At 42.7% G+C, this 25,356-nt stretch overlaps 1 protein-coding gene across 1 annotated transcript in view; it reads right to left on the bottom strand.

The window, feature by feature from the left end:
* SLC12A7 (solute carrier family 12 member 7) overlaps window positions 1-25,356 on the bottom strand; it is a 352,177-nt gene that overhangs the window by 5,702 nt on the left and 321,119 nt on the right. The window contains exons 22-23 of the mRNA XM_075826873.1: window positions 23,334-23,509; window positions 8,917-9,050 (exon numbers count right to left, since the gene is read on the bottom strand). Coding sequence (XP_075682988.1) covers window positions 8,917-9,050; window positions 23,334-23,509 — 310 coding nt within the window. The remainder of the gene's footprint in view (window positions 1-8,916; window positions 9,051-23,333; window positions 23,510-25,356) is intronic.

The raw sequence follows: 25,356 nt of genomic DNA, 5'->3' as shown, positions 1-25,356 counted from the left end.
ATTGGCAAGTTAGTGTGTGTGTGTGTATAGATTTAGATAGACATTATTTGTAAAGTGTAATATGAATCAGTTTCCCAATAAACTATGTACACCCTGGACTTTAAAAAGGGCTCTGCCCTTCCTCTCCTTGCCTAAGCGTTGTTAGTCTTCCTGTGTTCGTCTATGCAAATGGTCCCTTAGTTGTATCCTGCTCCCAGTATTCCCGGTTCCTGTTTCCCGTATCCTCCATCCTATTGCGGTGTTTCGTTCCAGTTCCTAAGTCTATTGTTGGAGTCGTGTGTGTGCGCGCCTCATCTGCCACGTCTGGCCTCATCTGCCATGTCTGGAATCATCTGCCACGTCCTGTGTAATCTGCCATGCCAAGCATCACCCGTGCCACGTGTCTGATACTCCGAGCATCTGCCTGTACATCCTCCCAGGTACTCGTCCAAGAGACTGTTATTGACTATTGTTTGGCCAGCTGCTTCTCTGCTATGGCAAAGCGGTCTAGTGGGTCCACATACTCCACAGCCGTGACAGTATGCTCAGGCCATGGACCCGGCTGTTCAGCACAAGACCACAACGGCATTCCAAGCGGACATGCGAGATCTTCGGTCATGCCAGGATCAGCTCCTATAGGCAGGGAACTCCATCGCGCATCGATTGGATGCTCCTGCTGCAATCGACACGGCACCTCCTCCTGCTGCTCCTGTCAGTGCGGATCCCAAAATCTCCCTGCTGCTACCTCCTCGCTAAGACAGGGATGCGAAGACCTGCAGAGGATTTATTAATGCCAGATCCACTTCAGACTACACACAAGGTTGTTTCCCTCCAATGAGACCAAGATCGCTTTGGTCATCTCCCTCCTTACCGGCATGGCCCATGTGGGGGCCCTGAAATCTCCAATTTGCAATTGTTGCTACAGACTTTCCGCATTGTTTTCGATAAACCTGGTTGCTCATTTTCTGCAGCTGCATCTATTCTTACCCGCCTTCAAGGTGAGACCACGGTTGCAGAATATGCAATCCAGTTGGGAACCCTGGCAGCAGAACTGACCTTGAACAATGAGGCCTTAGTCGTTACTTTCTGGCAAGGACCGTCTCCGCAAATAAAAGATGAGCTTGCCGCCCGTGATCTTCCATCCACCCTGGATGCCCTCATTTTTTTAGCAACCCGGATCGACATGAGAATCCCGGAATGGGTCCAGGAGGCTCGTCGAGATAGAAAGTATCCTAGACTGGCACCCAAGTTCCAGCGACCCCTGCTGCCTTCTACTATTGTTCTATCTGAGGAACCCATACAAGTTGACTGACTCAAATTGTCCGTCCAGGAAATACAGCGTAGACGCACTTCTGGTCTTTGTTTTTATTGCGGCCTAGGAGGCCATTTTGTGTGCCAATGCCCACAAAAGCCGGGAGACTCCAGCACCTACAGTTGGTTGGAGAGACAACCCTAGGTGGAACGACGCTCACTGCAAAATCCTCTTTCCTGTGACCATTGTCTCTTGTGAAAAAATACATCGTGTCTCTGCCTACGGATCCGCGGCAAACTTCATTCAACAGGATCTAGTAGATCTCCAGTTGCCCATGGTTCCCCTGGATAGACCCCTGGCTGTTGCCTCGGTGAATGGGCAACCTTTGCCCGAACCTATATTGTTCAGGACTAAAGGACTGAGACTTCAAGTCGGAATTCTCCATGCAGAAAAAATTGTCGTCTTTGTCCTGCCAAAAGCGGTCAATCCTATTTTGCTAGGCCTGCCTTGGCTTCGGTTACATGGTCCAGTTCTTGACTGCAACTCCGGAGAGGTCCTCCAATGGGGCTCCAAGTATCTCCACCGCTGCCTGAAACGGGTTCGTCCTATCCAGCCTTCTCTGCCTCAGTCACTCTCTGAACTACCTTCACATTATACTGGCGTCACGGATGTTCTTCAGCAAAAAGGAAGTTAAGGTTCTTCCCCCTCACGGATTCCATGATTGCCCAAGAGAACTGAATCCAGATGCATCACCTCCTCGTGGATGGGTATATCTGCTCTCCTTGCCAGAAACCCAGGCCATGTTGGCTTATGGTCAAGGAGAACCTTGAGAGGGGGTTCATTCGGAAGTCTACTTCTCCGGCCGGAGCTGGGTTTTTTTTTCGTAAAGAAAAAAAGACAGATCTCTTCGACGCGTATCGATTACCGTGGTCTTAAACAGATCACGGTTAAGAACAAGTATCCCTTGCCGCTAATCACGTAGCTGTTTGATTGCATACGTGGAGATTTTTTTCTAAGCTGGACTTACGTGGGGCCTACAACCTGATCCGGATCCGTCAGGATGACGAGTGGAAGACCGCATTCAACACATTCGAGACAGACACTGCGGGTATCTTGTGATGCCCTTTGGTCTGTATAACGCTGCAGCAGTATTCCAGGAATTCGTGAATGACATCTTCCGGGATCTCCTCTATGATTGCGTGGTGGTGTTTTTGGATAGCATCCTGATCTACTCACCAGATCTGACAACGCATCGGAAACATGTTAGTCAAGTCCTGTTGCGGCTAAGGGAGAATCGTTTGAATGCTAAACCGGAGAAATGCACCTTTGAGGAAAATTCTCTGCCTTTTATGGACTACATTGTCTACGATCTAGTACTCAAAATGGATCCAGAGAAGGTGAAGTCCATCTTAGAGTGGCCAGGTCCTCAAGGCCTTCGAGCCATACAGCGATTTCTGGGAATCGCAAGCTTCTACCGGCAGTTTATCCCAAACTTCTCGTCACTGACTGCTCCTATCTCTGCCCTTACTAAGAAGGGTGTGAATGCTAAAGTGTGGACCTCGGAGGCAGAGTCAGCATTTAACAGCCTCAAGAGCGCCTTCACTTCAGCTTCGATTCTGCATCATCTGGACATATCCCAACCGTTCTCTTTTAAAGGTTCACGCTTCCTCTGTTGGTGCAGGTGCACTTCTGTTCCAGAAAAACTCCAAGGGTAAGGCAGTGGTGTGTGGGGTACTACTCGAGACTTATTTCCCCCCACAGAGCACAATTGTTTCATTGGCGATCGGGAGTTACTGACCATCAAATTGGCCTTGGAGGAATGGAGACATTTGCTGGAGGGCGCCATACATACGATTACCATCTTTACCAACAACAAGGATCTTACCTATCTCCAGTCTGCTCAACGGTTAAATCCTTGTCAAGCCAGGTGGTCGCTGTTCTTCGCCCGATTCCAGTTTGTGCTACACTTCCGTCCCGCTGACAAAAATGTGAGGACCGATGCTCTGTCTTGGTCGTTTAAGATGGAGGACTATGAAGACACCTCAATATATTATAGACACTTCCAGTGTTATTTCCGTCAATCCTCTGCAAATTAGAAACATTCCTCCTGGGAAGAACTTCGTCCTTCTTGCAGATAGGAGAAAGATTCTCCACTGGCAACACAGTTCCAAACTGGCCGGGCACACTGGTGTCCATAAAAGAGGATGGAATTCCAAGAAAGAAGAAGATCCAGTACTTTGAGGTTCGTTTGCTGAGCTTCGTTCTAGGGACTCTGATGTTTCTTTGAGCTTTGTTCTATGGACTTTGAGGTTTGTTTGATAAGCTTCGGTCTATGGATTGTGAATTTTGTACAATGAACTTTTGAGCCTATCGTCCCATCAGACATAAGTGTGTATTCACACATATGCATCTGGGAAAATGCTTCAGAATGAGAGTCAAGACAATCTGGCAGGAAGCCAGTTTTAGGAGCAGAGGATCTCCTTATTACATTGTCTCTTTATCTGCGGGGGGGGGGGGGGGGGGCATAAATGGCCAGGTGACAAAATGATGCATTCCCACGTCACAGGACATTCCCACAGCCTGCCCCCCTGCCCCCCCTGAAGGCACATGGCATGGAGTATGTGGTCATACAAAAGTGCACAGAGATAACCCTTTCACTTCCATTAGCAGCTAGGGAAGTTAACCTTTCATTACCATACAGCTGCAACTCTCCCTACACCCCTTTTTGCATATTAACCCCCTAGTTACAGGGACAGTTAGAGCCAGGTGGGGGTGGGACATAGACGAAAGTGGGGCTGTACAGTATTTTTATATGTATGTTTAGGTACGTGGGTGGGTATTAGGATAGTATTGTCATATATTGTACTAGTACTGTGTCGTGTGTAGTATTAGTATACTTAATACATATTAAGTTATTATGTGTATTGAGGTATACTGATACTATACTATACTATACTATACTGTGTTGTGTATTTCGTGTTTAATAACGGAGTGTGATTTGTGTTGGTACTAAACCTATCTTTACTATACAATTGTGTCGTGAATCACCGCTCACACACACATTTAGTAGCAAGGCAAATAGATAGGCGTTATACAAGGAAAAAAGGTAGGCGATCTATGCATATCCCTAGTGACCCTAATATAAAGGGAAATAGTAGTAGTAGGTGACAGGAATCAGTGAAACCCACTAAATACGAGCCCTTTTACATCCATCTTTCTCTGTGTTTTGATATTGATGCTCCTGCTGATCCTGTGTTATGTATTTTAGGGTCAGATCTAGGTCTGGTTGGTCAACCTAAGCAAAACAAATATTGTCTTGTTAGGCCTTCTTTTGGCAAAAAAAAATTATATTTCAGAATTGGAAAAGTCTTAAGCATAATATGGTTTCTTCCTGGGCCTATCTAATGAATAAGGTTGCTATTATAGATAAGCTCTGGGACCCGCTTCTTTCTATTGAAAAATGGAAGACCTGGACAACACAATTTCATGAAATAGATATTTTTTCCTGGCTGCTGATGTGGGTGTGTAGGGGGTTGATCTGGATGTTGTCTTTATACTCTGTCCTTCATGTGTTCTTGCACAATCTGTAATAACTTTTATTTAAAGCTAAATTGAAAAAAATTGAAAAAAAGTCACCAAGAATGTTGCGGAATGCTGTGAAAAATCCACAGGACTTCCATTCTGCGTAAATCCAGCTTAAAGGGCTCTCATGTCTTCAGCTTTTATAGCTGCTGTAATAACTCCCACAAACTTGAATTGAGAAAGACAGGTTTTAGCATAACACTAACACTATCCAAGTGTGTGTTGCTAATAACAAAATGGCCATTTGTTATCATATGCAAGGATTAGACTATAAGATTATTAAATAATCAGAAAATTTTAGAGAAAGTAGAACTCAGCTTTATGTATAGAACATATTGGGCATCATGCATCAACACTCCGACACAATTTATTAAGACATTTCATATGCCAGTCTTGAAATGAAAAGTTGGTGTAAACTCCAACACGTTTAATATTAAGAGACAAATGCCTCTTAAAGGACAGGTGTCGCGGAAATTTTTTTTTTTATATAAATTTGCTTTTAGTGTGTTATTAAAATAAATTTTATTTATTTGTATTTTTGTGTTTTACTTTTTTCTTACTTTTACTTCACTATGGGGGCTGCCATTTTTTTTTTCATCTCTGTATGTGTCGATTAACGACACATACAGAGATGGAATATGGCACATACATCCCCCATAGAGAATGCGAACGGGAACCGTTCCATTCACTATACACCGTGTTCCAAATTATTATGCACATTGGATTTAAGTGTCATAAATATTTAATTATTCGTTTTTCAATTAAACTCATGGATGGTATTGTGTCTTAGGGCTCTTTGAATCATTGTAATCAATCTCAGACACCTGTAATAATTAGTTTGCCAGTTGTGCCCAATCAAAGGAAAACTACTTAAGAAGGACGTTCCACATTATTAAGCAGGCCACAGGTTTCAAGCAATATGGGAAAGAAAAAGGATCTCTCTGCTGCCGAAAAGCGTGAAATAGTGCAATACCTTGGACAAGGTATGAAAAAATTGGATATTTCAAGAACACTTAAGCGTGATCATCGTACTGTGAAAAGATTTGTGGCTGATTCAGAGCACAGACGGGTTCGTTCAGATAAAGGCATAATAAGGAAGGTTTCTGACAGACAAATTAATAGGATTAGGAGAGCAGCTGCTAAAATGCCATTGCAAAGCAGCAAACAGGTATTTGAAGCCGCTGGTGCCTCTGGAGTCCCACGAACCTCAAGGTGTAGGATCCTCCAGAGATTTGCAAGTGTGCATAAAGCTATTATTCGGCCACCCCTAAACAATGCTCACAAGCAGAAACGGTTGCAGTGGGCTCAGAAATACATGAAGACTAATTTTCAAACCGTGTGGTTTACGGATGAGTGCCGTGCAACCCTGGATGGTCAAGATGGATGGAGTAGTGGATGGTTGGTGAATGGCCACCATGTCCCAACAAGGCTGTGACGTCAGCAAGGAGGTGGCGGAGTCATGTTTTGGGATGGAATCATGGGGAGAGAGCTGGTAGGCCCCTTTAGGGTCCCTGACGGTGTGAAAATGACACCTGCAAAGTACGTAGAGTTTATGACTGACCACTTTCTTCCGTGGTACAAAAAGAAGAACCGTGCCTTCCGTAGCAAAATTATCTTCATGCATGACAATGCACCATCTCAAGCTGCAAAGAATACCTCTGTGTCATTGGCTGCTATGGGCATAAAAGGAGAGAAACTCATGGTGTGGCCCCCATGTTCCCCTGACCTCAACCCTATTGAGAACCTTTGGAGCATCCTCAAGCAAAATATCTATGAGGGTGGGAGGCAGTTCACATCAAAACAGAAGCTCTGGGAGGCTATTCTGACATCCTGCAAAGATATTCAAGCAGAAACTGTCCAAATACTCACAAATTCAATGGATGCAAGAATTGTGAAGGTGATATCAAAGAAGGGGTCCTATGTTAACATGTAACTTGGCCTGCTAAGTTTTTTTTTGATTGAAAGAGCTTTTGATTTCTGTAAATATGACCTCCTGATGCTGCAAATTCAACAAATTACCATTTTAGTTCTCTTTACAACCTTTAAAATGTTTTGATCTCTGTTGTGCATAATAATTTGAAACAGTGCATTTTGAGTTTTTTACTTCTAAAAAAAAAATCTGTTATCATTTGGAGATTTGTTCAATAAAATTTGCATTATACTCCAACGGTTGATGGCTTGAAGATTATACTGGCTGTCATTTGCATCGACTATTTAGGAAAATCAGCGAAAAATAACATTTGCATAATAATTTGGAACGCGGTGTACATGTGCAAAAGTTTTAGTTTAGGCAGTTCTGGAAAAATGCTGCAAAGTAAGGGTATGTTCACACTACAGCGTCCGTAACGGCCAAAATTACGGGGCTGTTTTCAGGAGAAAACAGCCCCGTCATTTCAGCCGTAACGGCATGTGCAGGCGCTTGAACGCCGCGTCCATTACGGACGTAACTGGAGCTGGCTTTCCATGGAGTCTATGGAAAACGGCTCCATTTACGTCTGAAGAAGTGACATGACACTTCTTTGACGCAGGCGTCTTTTTTACGCCCCGCCTTTTGACAGCGGGGCGTAAAATAAATGACCGTCTGAACAGAACATCGTAAGACCCATTCAAATGAATGGGCAGATGTTTGCGGACGCTATTGAGGCGCATTTTCGGACGTAATTCGGGGCTAAAACGCCCGAATTACGTCTGTAAATCGTGTGTGTGAACATACCCTAAGAATACTTTCAAAAATAGAAGTGTTAATAGTTTTTTTTTTTTTAGATCAATTAATAAAATGCAAAGTGAATGAAAAGGAGAAATCTAAATCAAATCAATATTAATAATCTTATGCCAGAATAGTAGACAGTTTATACCCCAGTAGTGTTCTGTGGGCGTCTAGATTTTTCCACAACCTAGACAATTTACACAATCTAGTCGGTCAGCGACACAACAAATGTCAAACCATTAGGGCAGATTCACACGAACGTTGCGTTTTTGCGCGCGCAAAAACCATTTGACAGCTGCGTGTGTCATGCGTGTCTGATGCGCGGCTGCGTGATTTTCGCGCAGCCGGCATCATAGAGATGAGGCTTGTCAACGGCCGTCACTGTCCAAGGTGCTGAAAGAGCTAAATCTTTCAGCACCCTCGACAGTGAATGCCGAACACAACAGCGAAAAACCTGTAAAAAAAAAAAGATAGAGTTCCTACTTACCGAGAACTTCCCGGCCGTTGCCTTGGTGACGCGTCCTTGGTGACGCGTCCTTGGTGACGCACCTCTCTTGACATCGGGCCCCACCTCCCTGGATGACGCGGCAGTCCAAGTGACCGCTGCAGCCTGTGATTGGCTGCAGCCTGTGCTTGGCCTGTGATTGGCTGGAGCTGTCACTTGAACTGAAGTGTCATCCCGGGAGGTAGGACTGCAGGAAGGAGACAGGAGTAATCGGTAAGTTAGAACTTCGGTTTTTTTTACAGGTTCATGTATTTTGGGATCGCAAGTCACTGTCCATGGTGCTGAAACAGTTTAACTCTTTCAGCACCATGCACAGTGAATGTCTCCCGACGTCGCGGATCGGAAATTTTTTTGCCGGGTTCGGCCAAAACGAGTTTGGCCAAACCCGGTGAAGTTAGCTTCGGTTGTCGGGGTTCGCTCCTCGCAAAGACACTCCGTTTGGATGCTTGGAAACAGAAAAGCACGTGGTGCTTTTCTGTTTCCATTCATCCTTTTGACAGCTCGTGCGCTGTTTCAGTCTGTTCGCACGGAAGTGCTTCCGTGCAACCTGCCTGGTTTTCACGCACCCATTGACTTCAATGGGTGCGTGATGCGTGAAATACGCAGAGTTATTGAACCTGTCGCGTATTTTGCGCAGCGAACAAACGCTGCGCAAAATACACGGACTGTGTGTACTGCCCCATAGACTTCTATAGGGCATTGCGTGCCGCGCGAAAACCACGCGGCCTACACGCTGCCAAATCACGTTCGTGTGAATCCCCCCTTAACATGAGACACTGATTTAAAACACTAAATATTACTAGGCTTTGTCCTGCCTAGAAGGACACAGCGTAAGGCTTTCAATGTTCATTTTATGTTTTAAAGCCCAGAACACCTTTTAACAAAGGATACAGTTTTCATCACCTTGTTTATTCTTGGGTGGCCCAGGCATATTCAGTAACACCAGCTGCGCATGCTGAGATCTGTTTAACACAACTTCATTAAGTTTCACTGCAGTGTGCATTCTTCTGACATTTGACTGATTTCTGAAATGAAAAGAATTAAGAAAATGGGTATGAATATGCCGTACAACAACATATTAGTAGCCTATCATTAGGATAGGCCATCAATACTGGACTGGTGGGGCTCCGACTCTGAGCACCCCCACGATCAGCTGTTTGAAGGGGACGCGGTGCTCGTAAAAGCGCATTGATTACAAACTTCTCCTTTGCGTTCATACTCGCACATGCTGTTACATTCGTAGAGGCTGTGCAACTTATTACACCACTGTCCTCTAAGGATAGGCAATACATTTTAAAATCCTGGATAACCCTTTTAAGTCCTTATATCATTCAGCAATTACTAGCTGCACAGCCATAAATATTGAAGCATGTCCCACATATAGTTGCAACAAAATGTAAGTGGAATTACCTGGATTTCTGCATTTATTACCAATAAAATGTGGTCTAATTGTTCTCTTAGTAACAACAACAACAACAACAACAGACAAACACAATCTTTTTTTCTTTTCTTCTCATTTTATTTGAAAAATATAACATACATTATACAAAACACCAAACAAAAACACAATTCATTAAAACCCTCACCCAACTTTTCCCCACCCAAAAAAACAGGCCTCCTATCTAATAGTAAAGCCCAATCCACTTATATATGGATCAGCTGGTACCCCAGTATTTGAACCACTCCTCAAAGTATTCACTCAATCTTATATCTTGTTTCCTGTTCTTATTTATCCATTTCTCGTATCTTAAAAGATTACTACCAACTTCACACTGTTCCTTTATCTGAGATTCTTTTTTTGATAGCTAAGTCCTTGCTATGATTAGTCGGGCAGCAAATACCAATTTATTTACAACTCCTTTTTTCGTATTACTCATTATTATATTTATCATATCTACCAAAATTTTGAATTCGTATTTGTCTACAATCTCTACATCATACACTTTTTATATTATCTCCAAAACCTTATCCCAGATTCTCCTGACTGATCCACATTCCCACCAATCATGTCCCAATTCACCTTCTTCCCTTAAACATCTATTATAGGGTCCGGTTTCTCTACAACCAATCCTATATAACAACCGTGCTGAATAGTACAACTGATGATTTATCAAAAATGGTGTCACATTGTGCTCATTAGCTCTGAGCAGATTATTGCTCGACTGATATATTTCATCCCAATAACCCTCTTCTTTACATCCAATAATTCCCTCCCACCTCTTTTTTGTATAAATGACAAATTTTTTTTGGCCACCTCCCCACTTAATAACTTATAAATTCTCAAAATGTTACCCTTTATATTGCCTTGCATACCCACTATTTGTGAAATAGAGCTTGAAACAATTATCTTTAAATTATCTTTCTCTTGTGGCTACCATTGCTATTTTCCTCTGTAAATACCTCAATATACAAATATGTGTATTATTTTCTTTTTTAAAGACGTCATACCTTTTTAATAGACCTCCCTCACAAAATTGTACTATTTTTGTTAAACTCTTGGCAACTCAATAAGCTGGATACGGCACTTTAACTACCTCTGGAAGAGAATCATTAAAAATATCAGTGTAATATCCAAGGGTCCTTGCCAGGGGCGTTGCTAGCACCGGGCCTCCGGGGCCCGAGCCCTGGATCTTTGGCCCGGTGCCCTGGGCAACTGCGACATTCAGTGGTATAGCTACAGGGGGCGCAACGGTCACAATTGCGGCCAGGCCACGGCCCACCGCACAGCGTCTATAAAATTTACTATAGTAACTAGGGCCTATGTCAAGAAATACGAGTGCCCTTGCTACTATAGTGATAACACTATACTTACCCTCCTTCAAACGCAGCGGAAGTCAATGCACCCGGAACCGAAGAGAAGGGTAAGTGTAACATTACTGCCTGCTGGGGTCCTGTATCTAACAGAAAGTATCACACATGGACCCTGTGTCTAAGCCTACCACATTGTAGGATTAGATACGGGGCCCCAGCAGACCGTAATCTTACAGGTATGAAAAAATAGGCTTTTGCTTCATGGGGGTTTTGCTATTCTCTGGATCAACATTGCAGAATAATAGGGCTGAACTGGATGAACATATGTATTTTTTCGGCCTCACAACCTATGTTACTATGTTATATATGCCAACTAAAGCACCACTATGTCAAGGGATGGCATTAGGGGGGGGGGGGAGGCAACTGCTCGGCACATAACATTTATGGGACGGGTGACACTTGCCCCTCCCATGCCCGGTGGTTTTGCTGGCACCGGGGGGGGGGGGGGGGGGTCCGACTGCCACATTCAATTGTATCTGCCTCCTCAGGACGCAGATACAATTGAATACGATAGGCTGCAGGCCACGTTAGGCCTGCAGGCTATAAGACGCTGGGACAGAATCCCTGCACAGGCCGGCGTGATGACGTCATTGGATCACGCTGGCCTACGCAAGGGTCCCTTCTGGAGTTCCGTCCGTCGCGGGAATGGGGCCAGGTAAGTACATTTTATTTCGGGGAGGGGCTGTGGGGCACTATTTAAAAAGGGGGGATTGCGGTTTGGCACTATCTACAAGGTGGGGCTGTGTGGCACTATGTACACGGGGAGGGCTGTGTCGCACTATCTACAAGGGGAAGGGCTGTGTGGCACTATCTACAAGAGGGGATGTGTGTCACTATCTGCAGGGAGCTGTGTGTGGCGCTATCTACAGGGGATGCAATGGCGCTATCTACAGGGGATGCTGTGGTACTATCTACAGGGGCACAAAGGGGGCATTATTACTGTAAGGGGCACATTTATTATGTCGTGCACATAGGGATCATTAGTACCATCTGGGGCACTGTGGATTAAGATTTTCTTTAGAGGATGGTGTATAGGTGGGGAGGGTGTAGGAAAAGCGAGAAACCAACATGTTTTTGTGGCAAATTCTGCAGACGGGTCGTAGCTGCAATAAGTTGTGACGTGAGTGGTCTGCGCCGGATGGAGAAAAAAGGGAAAGTGAACGACTAATCAGAGAAAACATCACCCGTGAGTCACTTGATATAAATGTGCTGTAATCACTTATATCATCTGCAGGGCTCCGGTGTATAACTGGCATCCACCACTATATGGTCACTATCTGGTGGTAATATTGGTCTTTGTATAGTAGTTTTTATTCAGTAACAGTATGGGGGTATTATTCAGTCCTTATGTGGTCATAGTCTGGCCGTATTATTTGGACCTTATCTTTTGTTATTATTGGTAATAGTGGTCTTCTAAGAGTGAGCTGTGTTCAGGAACTGTTCAGGAACAGTATGCAGGTAATATTTCATCTGGTATAATGGTATGATTTAATAACTGTGTATATATATATATAGATCACTTTTTTGTGTGAGAGGAGGGACATATGCTTTGGAGCTTTCAACACTCCTGGATTTGCTAGAAATCAGCGATCCAGTTCTCTGCACACTGCCTTCTGGATTGGCTGCATTATTAACCCCTTCCCTCTTTGAAAACACTAAAATTTAGTGACAAATTAAAAAAATTTGCATTTTTATTAATTTAAATGTATCTGCTTGTAAGACAGGCAGTTATACCACACAAAATTGTTGCTAATTAACATCCCCCATAGGTCTACTTTAGTTTGGCATCGTTTTTTGAATATCCTTTTATTTTTCTAGGACGTTACAAGGCTTAGAACTTTAGCAGCAATTTCTCACATTCAAGAAAATTTAAAAAGGCTATTTTTATAGGGACCAGTTCAGTTGTGAAGTGGTTTTGAGGGGCCTACACAATACAAACCCCCACAAGTCACCCAATTTTAAAAACTGCACCCCTTAAAGTATTCAAAACAGCATTTAGAAAGTTTATTAACCCTTTAGATGTTTCACAGGAATTAACCCCTTAAGGACGCAGCCTAGTTTTGGCCTTAAGGCTCAGAGCCCATTTTTCAAATCTGACATATTTCACTTTATGTGATAATAACGTTGGAATGCTTAAACCTATCCAAGCGATTCTGAGAATGTTTTCTCGTGACACATTGGGCTTCATGTTCGTGGTAAAATTTGGTCGATATATTCAGTGTTTATTGGTGAAAAATTGCAAAATGTAGAGAAAATGTTAAAAAATAGCATTTTTCAGAATTTAAATGTATCTGCTTGTAAAACAGACGGTTATACCACCCAAAATAGTTACGAGTTCACATTTCCCATATGTCTACTTTAGATTGGCATCATTTTTTGAACACTTTTATTTTTCTTGGGCATTACAAGGCTTAGAACACAAACTGCAATTTCTCATATTTTTAAGAAAATTTCAAAAGCCTTTTTTTTAAGGTACCTCTTCAGTTCTGAAGTGGCTTTGAGGGGCCTATGTATTAGAAACCCTGATAAAACACCCCATTTTAAAAACTAGACCCCTCAAAGTATTCAAAACAGCATTTAGAAAGTTTTTTAACCCTTCAAGCATTTCACAGGAATTAAAGCAAAGTGGAGGTGAAATTTGCAAATTTCATTTTTTCTTGCTGAATTTCAATTTCATTCAATTTTTTTTTCTGTAACACAGAAGGTTTTACCAGAGAAACACTACTAAATATGTATTGTCCAGATTCTGCAGTTTTTAGAAATGTCCCACATGTGTCTCTAGTGCGCTCGTGGACTAAAGCACAAGCCCTAGAAACAAAGAAGGACCTAGTGCATTTTGAGGCCTCTTTTTTATTAGAATATATTTTAGGCAGCATGCCAGGTTTGAAAAGGTGTTGAGGTGCCAAAACAGTAGGAATCCCATAATAGTGACCCTATTTTGGAAACTACACCCCTCAAGGAATTAATTTATGGTTGTTGTTACTATTTTGACCGCACAGTTTTTTCACAGCACCTATTTGAATTGGGCTGTGAAATAAAAAAAGTCATTTTTTCCAATAAAATGTCATTTGTGATCAAAATTTCTTATATTTTCACAGGGAACAAAATACCCCATTTTGTTGCCGATTTTGTCCTTAGTGCGGCAATACCCCATTTGTGGTGATAAACTGCCGTTTGGGCCCATGGGAGGGCTCAGAAGGAAAGGAGCGCTATGTGTTTGTTGGAGTCCAGATTAGCTGGATTGGTTTTCGGGTGCCATGTCGCATTTGCAGAGCCCCAGAGGTATAAAAAGCAATGGAAACCCACCAGAAGTTACCCCATTTTGGAAACTACACCCCTCAAGGAATTCAAATATGGTTGTTGTTACAATTTTGACCGCACAGTTTTTTCACAGCACCTATTTGAATTGGGCTGTGAAATGAAAAAAATGTCATTTTTTCCAATAAGATGTCATTTTTTATCAAAATTTCTTATTATCACAGGGAACAAAATACCCCATTTTGTTGCCCAATTTCTCCTGAGTGCAGGAGGCCTCAGAAGGGAAGGAGCACTGTGTGTTCTTTGGAGTGAGGATTTTGCTGGTTTGGTTTTCGGGTGCAATGTCGCATTTGCAGAGCCCCAGAGGTATCAAAGCAATGGAAACCCACCAGAAGTGACCCCATTTTGGAAACTACACCCCTCAAGGAATTCATTTATGAGTAATGTGACGATTTAGACCCCATAGTTTCTTCACAGAACTTATTTGAATTGGGCTGGGAATTAAAAAAAATATATATATATTTTTTCCAATAATATGTCGTTTTAGCTAAAAAATTCTTATTTTCACAAGAAATAAAATACTCCATTTTGTTGCCCAATTTGTCCTGAGTGCGGCAATACCATTTGTGGTGATAAACGGCCGTTTGGGCCCATGTGATGGCTCAGAAGGAAAGGAGCGCTATTTGTTCTTTGGAGTCCAGATTTTGCTGGATTGGTTTTTGGGTGCCATGTCGCATTTGCAGAGCCCCAGAGGTATCAAAGCAATGGAAACCAACCAGAAATTACCCCATTTTGGAAACGACACCCCTCAAGGAATTCATTTATGGGTGTTGTGACCATTTTGACCCCATAGTTTTTTCACAGAACTTATTTGAATTGGGCTGGGAATTAAAACAAAATAAATTTTTCCCAATAATATGTAGTTTTGGCTGAAAATGTCTTATTTTCACAAGAAACAAAATACCCCATTCTGTTGCGCAATTTGTTTTGAGTGCCGCAATACCCCATTTGTGGTGATAAACTGTGGTTTGGGCCCATGGGAGGGCTCAGAAGAAAAGGACCACCATTTGGCCTACTGGGGATTTTCTGGTGCGAAGTCATGTATGCAGAAGCCCCTGAGGTACCAGTACAGTTGAAATCCCCAAGAAGTGACCCCGTTTTAAAAACTGCACCCTTAAGGCATTCATCTAGAGGTGTAGTGAGCATTTTACCGGAGACATACACCCCATAAACTGTAATGTGGGGTACGGCAATACCCTACATGTGGCTGTTATCAGCTGCCTGGGTACACAGCAGGGCCCAGAGGGGAAAGACGAGGGGGGATAAGCTGTGCGGAGTACATCAGGGTAAGTAAAATTGGGGTAAATTATAAACCAAGGGATGTATGATAAATTTTAAAACACTCTTTCATACAGAGCTCTGGTTTTTCGGGACACGTGTCACATTGATATATTGTATCCTCCCTTATCCCCCTCTTATAGCAGACTTTGCACCTCTTTTGACTTTTTCCCTTCTTGCCAGTTTGGGGAACTTCTCCTGGAAAGTGTTGCCCAGGTACGATGCATGTGGCCTTGCTTCCAGAAGTACTGGGTGCCCCCCCCCCTTTCTTGGTCCCTAAAGATTAGGTTCTTGATAATCACCTCTTGAAATTCCAGGAAAGTTCCCCTCTGGCCTGCACATCGACGTAGCACGTACACATTCTACAATGCCATCTGTATGAGGTGCCCGGCCGGCTTCTTATACCACACCGCATGGCGCTGTAGAGCTTCAGGACTTGATCTAACAAGTCCACCCCTCCCATGTACCTATTGTAGTCCAGGATGCAGTCTGGTTTGGGGGTCTCTGTACTGGTACCTCGTACTGGTACATGGGTACTGGTGTGACATCTCTCTTGTCCTTGTACTTGACACACAATATGCTGCTGCTGGATTGTGCCCTGCTCTCACCGCTTCTGAGTGTTTGCCCAAGCAGAGTCTTAGGGAGGCCTCTCAGATTTCTTCTAGCAGTGCCGCATGCCGCAGTATTTCTGGAAGCGAGGCAGTTGAAGAGTGGGACGCTGGTATAAATCTTATCCAGGTAAAAGGTGGTGACCCTGGTCCAGCAGTGGGTGCACCAAATCCCACACAATTTTTGCATTAACTCCCAGTAAGGGTGGGCAATCTGGGGGCTAAGCACTGGTGTCCTTCCCTTCACATATACTAAATCTGTAGGTATACCCTGATGCACTCTCGCACAGCTTATACATCTTCACGCCATACCTTGCCCTCTTACCCGGAAGGTACTCGCGGAATTGAACGCTCCCTTTAAAATGTACCAAGGACTCATCAATAGAAATACACTTCTCGGGGGTGTATGCTTGGTAAAACCAGGCACTGAAACGGTCTAATACGGGTCTCTGTTTATACAAACGGTCAAAACTGGGGTCATCTCGGGGTGGGCACGGCTCATTATCCGTATAATGTAAGAAGCAAAGGATTGCCTAATTTATTTATTTTTTTAGGTTCCAGTTCAGTTTTGAAATTGCTTTGAGGGGCCCATATATTAGAAACCCCTATCAAACACCCCATTTTAGAAACTAGACCCCTCAATGTATTCACAACAGCATTTAGAAAGTTTATGAACCCTTTAGGTGTTTCACAGAAATTTAGAGCAAAGTAAAGGTGAAATTTACATTTTTTTTTTGTCGGAAAATCCTCTTTATACCATTTTTTTTATAACACAAAAGGTTTTATCAGAAAAACACAACTTAATATTTATTGCCCAGATTCTGCAGTTTTGAGAAATATCCCACATGTGGCCCTAGTGCATTAATGGACTGAAGCACCGGCCTCCGAAGCAAAGGCGCACCTAGTGGATTTTGAGGCCTCTTTTTTAATAGGCACCATGTCCGGTTTGAAGAGGTCTTGTGGTGCCAAAACAGTGGAAACCCCCCAAAAGTGACCCTATTTTGGAAACTAGACCCCTTGAGGAATTCATTGTCGTTTTCTTGGGGTGCATGCGACTTTTTGATCAGATTTTATTCTATATTTAGGTTGCGTGGTGACTAAAAAACAGCAATTCTACTATTGTTTTTTTATTCTATTTTTTTTACAGCATTCACCGTGCGCTATAAATGATATTCACTTTATTCTGCAGGGCGATACGGATATGGCGATACCATATGTTTATAGGATTTTTTTTATGTCTTATGACGTTTGCACAATAAAATACGTTTTGTAAAAAATAATTAACTTTTTGTGTTACCTTATTCTAAGAGCCAGAACTTTTTTATTTTTCCATCAATAAAGCTGTGCGAGGACTTATTTTTTGCGTAACGAACTGTAGTTTTGATCAGTACCATGTTTAGGTACATGCGACTTTTTGATCTCTTTTTATTCCATTTTTCGGGAGTTGAAGTGACCAAACAATTGTGATTCTGGTACGGTTTATTATTATTTTCTTTTACGGCGTTCACCGTGCGGGATAAATAACAAAATAATTTTGTAGTTCAGGCCGTTACGGACACGGCGATACCAATTATGTATAGTTTGTTTATTATTAATAAAAATATATAAACAAAGGACTGATAAGGTAAAAAGCGGGATTTTTACTTTTAATACTTTTAAAACGTTTATTTTCTTATTTTTACACATCTTTTTTTTACTTTATTACTTTGTCCCATTAGGGGACTTGAGGGCAGGAGGCCCTGATCGCAATTCTAATACACTGCACTACATGCGTAGTGCAGTGTACTAAAACTGTCAGCTACTCACTGACAGCAAGCATAGTGGGTCCTGACTTTGTCAGGACCCACTAGGCTTCCGTCTATGGCATAGCCGGACGCCATTGTTTGGTGTCCGGTTGCCATAGTCACCATCGCCGGCCGCTATCGTGTAGCAGGCCGGCGATGGCAGCTTAAGCCCTAAAAAGCCGCGATCTCTATTGAACGCGGCTTTTAAGGGGTTAATCAGTGGGGACACAGCGATCGGTCCCCGCTGTAGGAGCTGTGACAGCTGCTGTACGAGACAGCAGCTGTTACAGCTCCTGTATGTGTCGGGAGGACGGCCGAAACGGCCGCTACTCCCGAGACGTACTATTACAGTGAAGGAAATAAGTATTTGATCCCTTGCTGATTTTGTAAGTTTGCCCACTGTCAAAAACATGAACAGTCTAGAATTTTTAGGCTAGGTTAATTTTACCAGTGAGAGATCGATTATATTTAAAAAAAAAACTGAAAATCACATAGTCAAAATTATATATATTTATTTGCATTGTGCACAGAGAAATAAGTATTTGATCCCTATGACAAACAAGACTTAATACTTGGTGGCACAACCCTTGTTGGCAAGCACAGCAGTCAGACATTTTTTGTAGTTGATGATGAGGTTTGCACACGTTAGATGGAATTTTGGCCCACTCCTCTTTGCAGATCATCTGTAAATCATTAAAATTTCGAGGCTGTCGCTTGGCAACTCGGATCTTCAGCTCCCTCCATAAGTTTTCGATGGGATTAAGGTCTGGAGACTGGCTAGGCCACTCCATGACCTTAATGTGCTTCTTTTTGAGCCACTCCTTTGTTGCCTTGGCTGTATGTTTCGGGTCATTGTCGTGTTGGAAGACCCAGCCACGAGCCATTTTTAATGTCCTGGTGGGGGAAGCAGGTTGTCACTCAGGATTTGACGGTACACGGCTCCATCCATTCTCCCATTGATGCGGTGAAGTAGTCCTGTGCCCTTAGCAGAGAAACACCCCCAAAACATAATGTTTCCACCTCCATGCTTGACAGTGGGGATGGTGTTCTTTGGGTCATAGGCAGCATTTCTCTTCCTCCAAACACGGCGAGTTGAGTTAATGCCAAAGAGCTCAATTTTAGTCTCATCTGACCACAACACCTTCTCCCAATCACTCTCAGAATCATCCAGATGTTCATTTGCAAACTTCAGACGGGCCTGTACATGTGCCTTCTTGAGCAGGGGGACCTTGCGGGCACTGCAGGATTTTAATCCATTACGGCGTAATGTGTTACCAATGGTTTTCTTGGTGACTGTGGTCCCAGCTGCCTTGAGATCATTAACAAGTTCCCCCCGTGTAGTTTTCGGCTGAGCTCTCACCTTCCTCAGGATAAAGGATACCCTACGAGGTGAGATTTTGCATGGAGCCCCAGATCGATGTCGATTGACAGTCATTTTGTATGTCTTCCATTTTCTTACTATTGCACCAACAGTTGTCTCCTTCTCACCCAGCGTCTTACTTATGGTTTTGTAGCCCATTCCAGCCTTGTGCAGGTCTATGATCTTGTCCCTGACATCCTTAGAAAGCTCTTTGGTCTTGCCCATGTTGTAGAGGTTAGAGTCAGACTGATTAATTGAGTCTGTGCACAGGAGTCTTTTATACAGGTGACCATTTAAGACAGCTGTCTTTAATGCAGGCACCAAGTTGATTTGGAGCGTGTAACTGGTCTGGAGGTGGCTGAACTCTTAATGGTTGGTAGGGGATGAATTACTTATTTCTCTGTGCACAATGCAAATAAATATATATAATTTTGACTATGCGATTTTCTGTTTTTTTTTTTTTTTTTTTTAATATAATCTCTCTCTCACTGGTAAAATTAACCTAGCCTAAAAACTCTAGACTGTCCATGACTTTGACAGTGGGCAAACTTACAAAATCAGCAAGGGATCAAATACTTATTTCCTTCACTGTAGGTCATGGAGCGCGAACGATACAGCTACCATGAGCTAATAGTACGTCCAGGAGCGGGAAGGGGTTAAAGCAAAGTATAGGTGAAATTTACAAATTTCATTTTTTTTTTGCAGAAATTCATTTTTAATCCATTTTTTTTGTAACACAGAAGGTTTTACCAGATAAATGCAACTCAATATTTATTGCCCAGATTCTGTAGTTTTAGGTAATATCCCACACGTGGCCCTAGTTTGCTTATGGACTGAAGCACAGGCCTCAAAAGCAAAGGAGCACCTGATGGATTTTGGGGCCTCCTTTTTATTAGAAAATATTTGAGGCACCTTGTCAGGTTTGCAGGGCTCTTGCGGTGCCAAAACAGTGGAAACCCCCCTCAAGTGACCCTATTTTGGAAACTACACCCCTTGAGGAAATTATCTAGGGGTATTGTGAGCATTTTGACCCCACAGGTTTTTTGCAGAAATTATTGGAAGTAGGCCCTGAAAATGACAATCGACATTTTTTCAAAAAAAATTTAGGTTTAGCTTATTTTTTCTAATTTCCACGAGGACTAAAGGAGAAAAAGCTCCACAACATTTGTAAAGCAATTTCTCCAGAGTAAAACAATACCCCACATGTGGTCATAAACAGCTATTTGGACACATGGCAGGGCTTAGAAGAGAAAGAGCGCCATTTGGAGCTCAAATTTGACAGGGATGGTTTTGGGAGGCCATGTAAAATGTGCAAAGAACCTGAGGAGCCAAAACAGAGAAAACCTTACAAAAGTGACCCTATTTTGGAAACTACACCCCTTGAGGAAATTATCTAGGGGTGTAGTGAGCATTTTGAACCCACAGGTTTGTTGAAGAAATTTTTGGAAGTAGGCTGTGAAAATGAAAATCTGAATTTTTTAAAATAAAATTTAAGTTTAGCTGATTTTTTTCTCATTTCCACAAGGATTAAAGGAGAAAAAGCTCCACAACATTTTTAAAGCAATTTGTCCCGAGTAAAAATACCCCACATGTCATCATAAACAGCTGTTTGGAGACACGACCGGGCTCAGAAGAGCCATTTGACTTTTGGAACTAGGATTTAGCAGGATACGTGTATGGACACAATGTTGCTTTGGTATAATAAAGGGGTTAATGAAGCATTAAATTACTAATTTATGGATGTATGGTACTCTTTGAAGCAATCCTTGATACACAGGCCTGGTTTTTCGGGCAGGTTTCCCAGTGGTAAATAGTGTCTTTTCTAATTCCCCTTTTGGAACACACTCTGCACCTTTTTTGTTTCCTTCCCTTCTTTGCAATTTGGGGCACTTCATTGGGGAAATGTTGCCCTTGTATAATACGTGGACTATCGCTACTAGCAGATGTGCTTGGACCCTCCCCTGCCTGGTTCCCAAATAGAAGTGCCTTGATCACCACCTCTTGAAAGTTAAGGAATGTCCCTGTCCGGCCTGCACATCGGGATAGCACGTAAGTGTTATACAATGCCACCTGTATAATGTGCACGGCCAGCTTTTTGTACCATGTCTTTGTTTTCCGTAGGGCACTATAAGGCTTCAGTACTTGATCAGACAGATCAACCCCGCCCATGTACTTATTGTAGCCCAGGATGCAATTTGGCTTCTGGGTCACTGTGGAGGTATCTCGCTCAGGGACAGGGGTGCTGCCGCTGCTATCAATTGTGGTCAATATAAGGACATCCCTCTCGTCCTTATATTTGATGAACAGCATGTTCTCGCTGCATAGCTCCCTGCTCTCACCCCTTCTGAGGCTTTGGCTAAGCAGTGGTTTAGGGAGGACTCTATGATTTTTGCGCACAGTACCGCATGCTGTACTACTTCTGGCAGAAAGGCACTTAAATAGTGGGATGCTGGTTTAACCCTTGTCCAGCAATGGGTGTATTAAATCCCACACTATTTTCCCACTAACTCCCAGGGGGGGGGGGCATTCTTGGGGTTCAATAATAGAGTCCTTCCCTTTGTAAACCCTAAAATTGTGTGTATACCCAGATGTACTCTCACACAGTTTGTACAATTTAATTCTATACCTTGCCCTCTTACTGGGCAGGTATTGGCGGAATTTAAGCCTCTCCTTTAAGTGAACAAGGGACTCGTGTATGGAAATATGTTTATCGGGGGTGTACACTTGTGAAAATTTGGTGCTGAAATGATCAATGACTGGCCTGATTTTAAATAGACGGTCAAATGTGGGGTCATCCTGGGGCGGGCACTGTGCATTATCATTATAATGCAAGAATTTTAAAATCGCTTGAAAGCGAGACCTGGTCATGGCCATGCGGTAAATTGGGGTGTTGTACAAAATATTTGCACTCCAGTATTGCCTAATCTCTGGCTTCCTCACTAGTCCCATATGCAGCACAAGGCCCCAAAATGTAATCTACTCCGCTGCATCTACTGGGGTCCACCTAACAAATGATGAAGTGGGGTTTTGGGTTAAAAATTGTTGGGCGTACAGATTCATCTGGGCCACCATTAAATTAACAAACTCCTCAGAGAAAAAGACCTTGAAAAAGTCCATTTCTGTGAGGCCTTCAGTCTCAAACTGAATTCCTGAGCTGCCTATAAAATCAGGAATTTGAGGCTCATAATTTTCGGGGAGTGGAGTCCACATGGGATCAATCATTGGGGTTGCCTCAGCTGCTATTTAATTAAGGTTTCTAACGCTGGCATATGCTACCCTAACTCCCTACCTACTAGCTACACCTAACTACTATTATATTTTACATTTTATAGTGCATTAGAAAAAAACAACAACCTGCACCAGAAAATACGCTGATCAGTGATGTGCGTCACTGATCAGCACGCAGTGCAGGCTGCACACTATGGAAAGGTGCGGGTGAAAAAAATACCTAAAAAAACTTTGCGTCAACAAATTAGCACAGATGTTGATAACTAATCAGCAGTCTGTGGCCGCAGGGTGAACACAGGTAGATGGAAAAAAATTAAAAATTACTGGTCCAAAAGTTGAGCACAAATGCCGATCAGTGAAGGCGGTCACTGATCAGTGCTCAGCGGTCGTAGGACACACACAGGTAATTGGTGTGGGTGAAAAAAGGTACAAAGAAAGAACCTGCGGAAAAGAAAACCACGGATGCTGATCAGTTATGGCGGTCACTAACCAGCGCCCAGTGGGCACAGGACTCGGACAGGGAGGGGGTGGGAAAGGGGGGGTAGATTGGGACAGGGACAAGCCCAAGGATAGGGAAAGGGACAAAAAAAACTGACTCTAGGGCACAGTTTTAACAAAAATGCCTGCTATTGGCTGGTCAGAATTTACTGACCAATAGCAGCGGTCGCTGATGCGGGGGGGCCGAAACGGCGCCCTCGGCGAATAGTAGAGGTAGCCTGCTGTCAGGGACAGCATCCATCTTTACTTTGTCATGGTGCAATTAGCACCGATGACCGTTTCCCATTGCGCAGTACCTATACGGGACACTTTATCTAAAACCGGACCTGACTATGACAGCAGCACTTTATCTACCACTATTCATTGGCAGCATAAAGAGGGGTGATTATTTTTCTTCAAGATTACAGCGCTACTATTACTTACGGTTTCATGTTAAATATATCTCTATATCCTGTTGCATTCAGACTTTTAGCTTTGTGTTTTTCAGCAATAAGTTTTTCTTTAGTCCATGTCATCTGAACTTTCTCTGGTGCCGCAATAGTTGATTTGGCAATCACTGCAGAATGTGATGCAGTATTCCGGTCATGGATAAGCTGCGCCTGAGCAAAAACACGATAGCAGACTTGTGAATTTATAAAGTCAAAAGTTAAACATTTTTGAAAATGCAACATAATTATAATAGAGCTAGATTTATTGTCTGATCAAACAGAAAAAATATATACGGTTATATACCGCTATGAAAAATAAAAAACAGTTAACTTTTAAAGGCTATATACACTTTTGTATAATTTGTCCTATCTTTCCTCGGATCAGAGGCTCGAGACTAATTTTTACGGACCCGATTCACCCGCTAAAGTGACTGGTCCGTGAAGACTATCGGGTGCCACTTGGATGCCGTCAAAAAAGAGGCGTTAGTGAGCAAATTTCAGATTCCACTGATTTTAAAAAAATGTATTCTGGCTACAAAAGTGTACATAGCCTTCAACTGTCAATTTAGTCGTCCGGAACGTATAATATGGTTATCTCTTGACCAGCAACATTTAGTGAGTACGTTTCAGATTCTATTCAGGGCCAGAATAAGAACCAGACAAACTTGAACAAATGTCAGAGCTCGCTGGGCTTGGGTGGACCATTATGAATGACATGTATATACATGCTATATGCTTGTCAAGTTTAGTAGACACTGTGACTCTGGGGCCAAAGTGCCTACAGACACCTGGAGTCAGCCCTGATTTCGTTACTATTAACACATTAAATTACATAAATAAATCCTTTAATGACCGGCCTATTTTGGCCCTTAATGAGCAAACAATTTTTTCCGTTTTTTTCATTGTTGGATTCAAGGAGCTATACGTTTTATTTTTCCGTCAACATAAAGCTAGATTCACATGAACGTGCGGGTTCAGTTTTCACGGATCCCCATAGACTTCACTCTATGGAGGGATCCATGAAAACGGAACATAATTGGACATTTTATTTTGGGTCCGTTGAAACAACGGCCATGTGAACAACCCCATTGAACTACATAGGTCTGTGTGACGGCCGTCACACGGACGTAAAATATGCTCATGTGAATCAACTGTAAGGGGGATTTTTTTTTTCTGGGAGGAGCTGTATTATTTAATGTGTCCTAGAGGGAGCTACACTGGGAGAGTCACTTGTTGAGAAGGATCTGGGTGTACTTGTAAATCATACACTAAATAACAGCATGCAATGTCAATCAGCTGCTTCAAAGGCCAGCAGGATATTGTCGTGTATTAAAAGAGGCATGGACTCGCGGGACAGGGATGTTGACACAAAGCATTAGTGAGGCCTCATCTAGAATATGCAGTTCAGTTCTGGGCTCCAGTTCATAGAAAGGATGCCCTGGAGTTGGAAAAAATACAAAGAAGAGCAACGAACTAATAAGGGGCATGGAGAATCTAAGTAATGAGGAAAGATTAAAATAATTAAACCTATTTAGCCTTGAAAAAAGACGACTAAGGGGGGACATGATTAACTTATATAAATATATTAATGGCACATACAAAAAATATGGTGAAATCCTGTTCCATGTAAAACCCCCTAAAAAAACAAAGGGGGCACTCCCTCCGCCTGGAGAAAAAAAAAAAGTTCAATCTGCAGAGGCGACAAGCCTTCTTTACTGTGAGAACTGTGAATATATGGAATAGTCACCGCAGGAGCTGGTCACAGCAGGGACAGTAGATGGCCTTAAAAAAAGGCTTAGATAATTTCCTAGAACAAAAAAATATCATCTCCTATGTGTAGAAATTTTTACCTTCCCTTTTCCCATCCATTGGTTGAACTTGATGGACATGTCTTTTTTCAACCGAACGAACTATGTAACTATGGTAACGCCAACTGTGGCACAACCAGTTATTAGGTTTAGTGGGGAAATTACTTTTTCACATATAGGGTTTGAATAAATATTTATCCTCAATAAATG

Source organism: Rhinoderma darwinii, chromosome 5 (assembly GCF_050947455.1).
Source record: "Rhinoderma darwinii isolate aRhiDar2 chromosome 5, aRhiDar2.hap1, whole genome shotgun sequence".
NCBI lineage: Eukaryota > Metazoa > Chordata > Amphibia > Anura > Rhinodermatidae > Rhinoderma > Rhinoderma darwinii.
The sequence above is the reverse complement of the archived record's forward strand: the minus strand, read 5'-3'. Positions and strand labels throughout refer to the sequence as shown.